Below are 9,325 nucleotides of genomic sequence, written 5' to 3'. Positions count from 1 at the left end.
GCCAAACCAGAGGTATTCTTTATCAAATACAAGACCGAAGAAGAGGCGCATCATGCACAACAACAAATTCAAGGTAAATAAAAGCAGCAAGGTGTAATAAGTACTACACTAACTAGCTACCATGTATTAATTGCGAATATTTTTCTGCTTACAGCCGAGTATGACAAAATCGAAGGCACATCCGAGCACACCAATGGCGGCATTGGCCAACAACAATCGGTTGTTGGTATACTGGATGGTGGCGTTGGTGGCGTTGGTTCAGCCAGTGGCAGCCATGGCGTTGGCGGTGGTATTGCTGGTAGCAGTTATGGCTCTGGAAGTGGTGCTGGCATTGGTGACATTAGTGGTAGTGGCTTCGTTGGTGCTTCCAGTACAAGCATTGGTGTTAGCCAAAACGGTTCCGGTTCAAGTGGCGCTAAATCATCCACCTACTTGCCACCATCCAAAGTAGTGTAAAAGGCCAAAAATTTAGCGTTTTTTCAGATTATTTTGTTATGACAAGTGGATTGTAGAAAAAAAAATGTAAACAACTGAGATTACTTAAAAAAATTATTGTTAAAATGTTACTCAAATAAATAAACGATATTCCTTTTTTGAATAAAAAATACTTATATGTATATTGGAAGTCCTAATATACAGCTAAATTTTTGGTGATTTTAAAAAGTAAAAAAAATTACCCCAATTGGGAATGTGAAAATATTTATGAAAGAAAAACTTGAGTAATGTATAGCAAATGTATAAACACTCGGGGTATTCTCTAAGTCTTGCAAAACCCTGCACGGTGCAAATGGAATGCATCGTAGAACCATGCAACCCGTACACCGTGCAGGGGTTTGCCAGATTTTGAAGTATTATCACAATTATTTTTAGTTCTCGCCCCTTGTGCATGCTAGATTCTACTGGCAGGTTTTCGAGCATACCATCAAAAATCGGTTTGAATAAACAAAAAACCAATATATATTAAGATAACAGATTTTTCGGTCAGCTATTATCATTATTCAAGGACTTGTATTGTAAAACTCCTTTCATAATAATTATAAGAGAGATAAATAATCGTAAGTCTTCAAAGACTTTTATTTTAAGACTTATATTATAAAAGTTTTTTCATAATAATAATCATTGAGATAATTATTTTTTAGTCTTGAAAGACTTTTATTTTAAGATTTCTATTATAAAAGTCTTTTCACAATAATTATGAGTGCGAAAAAATGTTTAAGTCTTAAAAGAAGGGGCTTGTTCAGGACCATTTCGGAATTGGTTCGGGACTATTTCTGGGCCAGTTCGGGCTAGTTGTGAGCCAAACAATACGGTTTAATGGCAACCATAGATGTTAAGAATGCACTCAGCGAAAGTGTTGCGCTACCGCAACGACAATGTATTCATGGAGTATGAAGTAACGGCGGGTCTACCCCAGGGAGCAGTATTAGGCCCTTTTTTGCAAAAAACCATGTATGATGGCATCCTACAGCTTGCAGTTCCTACATGTGGATCGGCGTTACAGCTAAGACGCTTGTCAAAATCGTAGCCATCGCGGAGAGATCTATAAAAGCAGCTGACGGGGTTAAGCTTTCGATGCTTCCTGCTCTAAAAATATAAAGAAACCAAGTAAAGAAGGAAAGATGTATAAGTTCGGACGTAACCGAACTTTATATACCCGGCACACGTATTAAATATTAAACTGAATCATAAGCAAGAGTATTTTAGCCGATGTCAAACAGTTTCGATAATATGCTATGAGATATTGAATTAATTGGAGCAAGTTTGGTGGAAATCGATAAGGGGGCTATCAATATACACTTACGTATGTATGTAGTGATAAGTGTGTGGTGCCATGCCCATTTTTCGAAAATCAATAATATTGTTTCTTGTTAAGAGATTGTTGTAAGTTGGCGTGTTTAGTTATTGAAAAATCGGAGTTTTCGTATTTCTGAAATTGACCGTTATATGGTGGGCACGCTAATTTTAGTCCGATTTCAAAAATTTTCAACATATAGATTTTTTGAGCCAAGGTTGATAAATGTACCGAGGTTGGTAGAAATTGATAAACCGGTTACCGAGATGTAGGCGTAAGTGGAGGGTGCCACACCCATTTTACCAAAAATTTCTTTAAGTAGCATTTTCTGCTGAGAGGGCATTGTATATATCGATTTTGAGTAAATTAACTTAAATAGTTACTAATATATCGCAGTTTTCGTATTTCTGTAAACTACCGTTATATGGGTGGTGGGCGAGGTTCTTGTCTGATTTAAAAAATTGTAAAGGGTTTCTTAGTGAGGCTCTACCGAGGTACAGTATTTCACCGTAAGTGGGCAGTGCTACTCCAATTTTCAAAAAATTTCATAACTACATATATCATTTTATGCCAAAATTCTACTTCGCGTACCAACTTTCAACAGTATTTACGGAAATATCGTAGATTTTGAATTTTTCGAAAATACCGTTATATGGTTTTGAATCCCAACCTACCTTGGGTAAAGGGAAACTTACTTACCAAATTTCGTGGACATATCTCAATTTTTTTTAGAGTTGTCGTGTAAACGGACAGATATGGCTTAATCGATTTCTCTTTTCATTCTGAGCATTTATTTATACATTTGTCTATATATCTATCTCAATTCGTTTCGGCTGTTACAAACAACGGTTATGCGAACAAAGTTATAATACCCTTGTGCACTGGTGCGCTCGGGTATAAAAATTCGCGCACAAAGGAACTTCAAGTACTCAATATAAAACGCGAATATATATTGCAGAGCCAGGGCGAGGGAGCTATTACTCGAATACAATAGATGTTTTAAGTTACTCTTTAGCTCCTGAGGAAAACCTGTTAACTAGCAAGTGGATTGCGTGAAAGGACATCGAGAATAATTAGAACCACTGTCGACACCTTTTCAGATCGCTTCTTAATAATCGCTTTCAGTCAGAACTTCTTTAAATCAACCCCCACTAAAAGTTCACATTGTGTAATTTTTCCAACGCTAACGATATGAAAGGGCAGTTTTATCCCTGTAGTAAAATTTAGAGACAGTCTGACGAAGCGCTAGTTCCGAACTACATGTATCACAACTATCTCTCGTACAATACAAAAGCAGCTCAGCGAAAAGACCTCCGACTCAAGCATCGTTGATTTGCGAGGTCAAGTCGCAGTGGAGGCAGTTGTGAGTATTCAAATTTAATGAATTTAAATTGTAGCGTACAGATTACAAAAATTTTTTTATAAAATATGTAACAAAAATGGAATCTGGGAACGAAAAAAAACTGTCCAAAACTGAACCGGTCGAAAAACTAGTTGCAAAGTAGTGCACTGGGCGACAGTTGCCACCGCCAATGACATCACTGTGTAAAACTGGACAGTTGAAAGCATTGCTGGGGTATTGAACTAGAACTAGTAGTTCAAAATTCTTAATCAGTGTTGCCGTTTTAGCCCTTTGGTGGCTAGATTTAGCTACCACATACTTTTTTTGGCCACATAAATTTAAAATTGCCCCTAGCCCTTTTTTTAGCCCTTTGGAGAATTTATTCATACTGGGCATGAAAAAGTTGTATACGCTTAATTCGATCTATTTTTTTTGCATTTATGTACGAGATAAATTTTTATACTAAGAAAGACTGACATATACATATGTATTGTATGTTCCTTACGTTTTTATACATACATACAGTATAAGTGTTAGGGCTGTTTTTTAGTTACATATCTATTAACAATTTAACTATAGTTTAAAATAGATAAGTTTACGGCCCTTAGGGCCAGTTTTTCAGTGTCAGTTTAAACTCAGATTAAGTAATGTGGGTTTAAATTGAACAGCTGGCTTACACTTGATTGGCTGATCTTAGTTTAAACCAGCAGGACCGGGCGTTTAAACTTAGTTTGAACCACAGCCGTGCACTGAAAAACTGGCCCCAAATATGCTTCATTAGTTAAATGGCCCAACAAGTCGATTGACCGTGTATGTTCTTGTGGTGTGATTATACCAGCTGCTGGTGCGGCTTCAAAAACTATTTGAAAATTGTATGATTGTACCAGCATGAGCGTGAGTGGTGAAATTAGCTCAATTTTCTAAGTACAAAATATTTAGGCGGAAATTTCAGAGCCGTGTTTATGGAATATTAAGTTCACGATTTGCAGTTGTGAATAAAAAAAAAACAATGTTTAACAAAATGGTAGAAAAATTATGAAATTTCGGCTCAAATCATTTCGATCTTTTCTCGACCTCATTTGTAAAGAAAAAAATATTGTACCAGCATGCTGGTAAGTTATATGCGTCGAGCCTGATGGTACAATCACTTGTCGAGCCAGCATGTTGATGTCGTATATTTTCCCTTTTATACGAAAAGGTCTTTGGGTTGATAAAATATTATATTTTTTCCAGAGTTCATTGTGTTTCTCAAGGTACAATTGCTTTTCGAAAATATTTGGGGGTATACTTTTATATGATTATGTAAGTAAACAATTTTAGCTACCATTTTTAGCCACAACGACTTTTTTTAGCTCTTTTTTAGCCCTTTTTTTAAAGGAATTCGGCTACCACTAAAAATGCTTCGCGGCAACACTGTTCTTAATGCTCTTCCGGCAGTTTGACAGTTTCCACAAACTCGCCTGGAAAACTAGTCCAGGCGACTGCGAGCTAGTGAGAAGCAAAAATTACTCTCTCACAGTGGCTCTCAACAGCCCGAGTACCAACGAAATAAACACAAATTGGGCACTTTCGGGCACCCGCACGCGACTAAATATTTTTATGTTATTAAACTACTACTACTAGCTCTGACGCACAAATGGGAAAATGAAGAAATATGCAAGAAGTGGCTACCAATTGCGAAAAACCCGGGTTTTTAGGACCAGTAACCAATTCAAAAATTAGATCGCTTCTTTGTACCGGTTACCAAATTCGAAAAATTCCTTTTTTTTTGGTACAGAGTACCGATTTCGTAAAAAGCGGAATTGCCCCGCCCATTTTTTTTATGTGTAAAGAGCAAAACCGAATTTAAAAATTTATTGAACAAATATTCTTATGGTTTATTCATGTCAAATCATTAAAAACTGGTTCTTCGTCACTCCCACTATTCTTGAATTCTTTTTTTGTATAATATGTATTTATTTATTGAACCTTTCTTTCGATACTAACAAGAATTTTAAGGCTCATTCAATGAATCTCTTCATGACATTGGTAAATTTTGAAATCGTTTCATAACCACGCCCACTTCCCATAGTACAGTATTTTTTAAAAAACTAAAACTGTGATATTTCAATAATTGCTACTCCGCTTTTTAAGAAATTGGTAACCCGTGCTCTAATTTCGGATTTTTCGAAGTTAGTAACCAGTACAAAAAGCGATTTTATTTCTAAAATAGCCATAACAAAAGAAATGGGCGTGGTCACTCCGCTTTTCTCAAAATTGGTAACGGGACTTAAAAACTCGGGTTTTTCGAAATTGGCGGCCGGTACGAAAATCCCGATTTTATTTTTAAATCACCGTGAAGGAATCCTTGTAGAATAAAGGGCTGCATGAATTCATTCAAACTTCTAGCCAAACAGAGTACAGTAGTTTTGAATATTTTACTTCACATACAAAACACTCAGCGTTTGGAATTTTGTAAGTTATAAATATACATTTTGGTTTATATTTTCTACCTTCAAATGGAAGAATGTGAATGAATGATCAGTTCGGTAAAAGTTTTTTTCTACAAACAAGTTTTTTCGTGTGTAATAGGAGCGCAGCGATACATACATACATACATTGTATGTTTGTACATATGTGCATAGAAAAAATATTTTTGGATATTCATACACAAAATTGTCATTTATTTCAATTCAATTTATTTTCACTTTGTTTGAATATTGTGATGTCGACACAAATATCAGAACAGCTATTCACTCAAATTCAAAAAAAATTGAAGCCAAAATCATTCTTTTGTTTTGTATATGAATAATTCAAAAGCCGTTTTGAATGCATTCATGCAGCCCTCTATTGTAGAAGTAAAGTACGACCACTTTTTGCACATTTTTCAATTTGTGCGTCAGTGCTACTATTAACAGTTTGAGTAATTAAAAATATTTCTTGTCCAATTGAGAGATACAACATTGTCCTTTTTTGATTAAAATTGGTTTCTGAACAGCATGGTACCATTTTTATCCCGTGTGGATTTTTTCCAGGTACACCTACCTACATATAGAGCCAGATTGTCTGTACTAAAACTCACCCACTGATTTTATCGCCTTCCGCAGCAGCAAATCCGACTGACTCTTATCCAGTGTATCGATTTCACGACACGAACGATACAAACTCGAAATCATTGACTCCACTGTGTATGAGGCGCCAGATGATGGCAACATCGATATGAAACGGTTCAGCTCATTCAGCTCTTCAGTGGGACATAGAAAATAAAGCAAATTAACAAAAATATAAACCACAAAATAAGAATTGCAACGTACTGCTTACCTTCATATTCAGTATAGGTCTTGTAATTCCATTCGCCACGCTTTATTACATAGTAATCATTCTCCGCATATTCACGTGCAAAATTACCACACGCCCACTCGTATGTGTCGTGGCAGGGATTTTTTGAAATATTGGCCCATAAAAGCAACTGTTGACTGGTTTGCACGCACTCCTTCTCAAGACACAGTTCGGCGCGAAAGTAGAATGGCACCTCCGGCCAGAATGCGATCATCATGACGATTATGACTAAGAGTAAGGCACAAAAGCAAACAGTCGTTATGTAAAGTATACGACGTTTGCGTGACAACTGCATCAATGCGTCTAACTGCATGCGACCTGAAAGTAGGAAGGCTTTAACGGGCAGACGGCATGGAGGAGCACATGAAATGAGAAATGACAATGGCATATGAATTAATGCATGAACTGATGATGTTACATGAAATGCAATGACAAAGATAGAGGCTCACTCCTACTTACCACGAAAGCCATTGGTAGCTGCATTACTAGCGCCACCGGACACACCACCATCCGCTTTGCTATTACCGTTGCCCTCAATATTATCATCGATTTGCGATTCCACATCCTTCCCCGCACGACTACTTGTATCAATGTGCAATTTCTGTTGGTTGGTGGTCAAGGGCGCTGTTTCGCTACCCTCGAGTTGCTGCTTTTGGAGATCATCATTTTTGAGGCTGCGATCGTCAACCTCATCGATGGCGCAAATGCTAGGCTTGTACTTTCCCTGATTGAGAGACATTATGCTATGCTGGTTGAGCAAGTGTGGCAAGTTTTTGGCAGTTTGAGGGATATCAATAAGTTTTATGAATTCGCTAAATGGTTAACATGCTGGTAGATTGTTCATGTGCGAGGTGGCCGTATGGTATCTAAAAAGAATGAAAGATTACATTACTAATATGCTGGATTTAAACGTTTAACGGTATCTACATAATAGAAAACGGGATTGTTTAATCGTCATATATGTATGTACATATAATACAAGTAAAGTTTCTTTCAGATTATACCTACATATTTGATCCTTTTACTTAATCTTCTCGAGAAACTTATTGAAATTTTTATTTTTTTGCGCGGTATCTTAAACAAAAATCTTTTTTGTTTTGCCAAACTTAGGGGTCGCCTTCTAAATTTTTTGTCATATCTTCGGTATTTACAGTCGGATCTTAAAGTATCGCATATCGTTCTTGACTCGAGGAAAAAATTTTTTCGTTTTGAAATTCATTGGCGTTAAGTACTCCGTTCTAGTAGCTACCCACCAGATTTCAGTTCTTATTAACCTAACGCTTCAACCTAATTTTAGTAAATTTAAACTCACCAAGGCTCATTTACTATTGCTAAGTAACTATTTCGATTATTCCAGTAGAATTACTTAAAAAAAAAATGTTTATAGCCGAACGCACAGTGACTCAAACAAGTGATTAATAGGGGATTTTATTTTGTAACTATTCATAATGTTTTTTGAGCTAAAATTTTGCGTTACTTTTCTATAAAAATATTGTGCAAGCTTTAACCAGAATCACAGTTTCAAACTTTATAGAAAACTTAACAAAATTTAACGAATTCTCATCAAAATTTCAACTTTTAAATCGAATTCTTTAGAACATTTATAGCCCATACAACTTTAGTCTTATAAAGTTTAAGTTTCAAACGGCTAAACATCTCGTTGGTTTTTGAGATTTTTTTTTTTGGTGACGGATTTTTGCACTTTTTCGATATAAGCATACATTTTTTATGAAATAAAATGCCGGAGACCTTTAGCAAAAAAAATTAAAAAAATAAACGCCAGTTTTTGTAAATTGCGCTAGTTATATAAAAAATTTTTGCATAGTAAAGATCCGCCAAAAACCCCAGAAAATGCAATAAGGGGAACCAATAAAAAAACTTTAGTATTAGAAAATGGTTAAATAAACAATTATTGGAAGTCTCCTAAAGAGAACCAGAGTTTTCTGATCGAAAAATATCGATTTTCACGAATTCTATACCATTTCTACTAAAAGTGATTTTTTCCCCCATAAAAAATACATGGAAAACTTTGAGCGCTTTGAGCTACCTCTAAATATTTTTTGATTTCAAAATAAAAAAAGCATTAAAATTCCGACCTTATTTGTTTTTTACCACCCTAATGTTCAGCTTGAAATGCTGGCCGACAGGAGGAATGCCCGAAAATTTTACCAGAGAGTTAGGCGACTTACGGAAGGTTTAAAGACCGGGGCGCACTCCTGTAAGAACAATAATGGCGACCTAGTAACTGATGTCCAGAGCGTACTTAAATTATGGAGGGAACACTTTTCCGCCCTACTAAATGGTAGCAGCACGGAAAGTTGTGGAGAAGAAGAGCCCGAGCCCGCAGTCGATGATGACGGAGTCGACGCTCCACCGCCTGACTATGACGAGGTACGTATAGCAATAACGCGGCTGAAAAACAACAAAGCCGCTGGAGCTGACAGCCTGCCAGCTAAGCTATTCAAGTACGGCGGCGAGGAGTTGATAAGGTGCATGCATCAACTCTTGTGCAGAATATGGTCAGATGAACGCATGCCCGACGACTGGAATTTAAGCGTGCTCTGCCCAATCCACAAGAAAGTTGACCCCGCCATTCGCGCCAACTACCGCGGGATCAGCCTTCTAAGCATAGGTTACAAGGTCTTATAGAGCGTATTGTGTGAAAGACTGAAGCCCACCGTCAATGAACTGATTGGGCCTTATCAGTGTGGCTTTAGACCTGGCAAATCCACCATAGACCAGGTATTCACAATACGCCAAATCTTGGAAAAGACCCGCGAGAAAAGGATCGACACTCACCACCCATTTGTCGACTTTAAAGCCGCCTTTGACAGCACTAAAAGGAGTTGCCTATACGCCGCTATGTCTGAATT

At 36.9% G+C, this 9,325-nt stretch overlaps 3 protein-coding genes across 4 annotated transcripts in view; 2 read left to right on the top strand and 1 right to left on the bottom strand.

Annotated features, from left to right (window-relative positions):
- The window catches only part of LOC118733766 (partitioning defective 3 homolog B), a 317,593-nt gene that overhangs the window by 80,327 nt on the left and 227,941 nt on the right, over positions 1-9,325 (top strand). The window lies entirely within an intron of this gene.
- On the top strand, positions 7-529 carry LOC118733772. The gene is made up of 2 exons (XM_036463326.1): positions 7-73; positions 155-529. The coding sequence occupies exons 1-2, from the start codon at positions 53-55 to the stop codon at positions 449-451; spliced, it is 318 nt and encodes a 105-aa protein (XP_036319219.1). The 5' UTR covers positions 7-52; the 3' UTR covers positions 452-529.
- On the bottom strand, positions 6,165-7,344 carry LOC118733771 (protein gone early-like). 2 transcript variants are annotated; one of them, XM_036463324.1, is made up of 3 exons: positions 6,912-7,344; positions 6,435-6,785; positions 6,165-6,357 (listed from the first exon to the last, which is right to left on the bottom strand). In XM_036463324.1, the coding sequence occupies exons 1-3, from the start codon at positions 7,189-7,191 to the stop codon at positions 6,185-6,187; spliced, it is 804 nt and encodes a 267-aa protein (XP_036319217.1). In that variant the 5' UTR covers positions 7,192-7,344; the 3' UTR covers positions 6,165-6,184. The 2 variants fall into 2 exon arrangements, with proteins under 2 accessions (XP_036319217.1, XP_036319218.1); XM_036463325.1 differs by having other exon boundaries at positions 6,435-6,770.

This window comes from Rhagoletis pomonella, unplaced genomic scaffold, assembly GCF_013731165.1.
Source record: "Rhagoletis pomonella isolate Grant_MI unplaced genomic scaffold, Rhpom_1.0 Rhpom_scaffold_00002, whole genome shotgun sequence".
In the NCBI taxonomy this organism is placed as follows: Eukaryota; Metazoa; Arthropoda; class Insecta; order Diptera; family Tephritidae; genus Rhagoletis; species Rhagoletis pomonella.
This window is presented reverse-complemented; position numbering and strand designations above follow the sequence as displayed.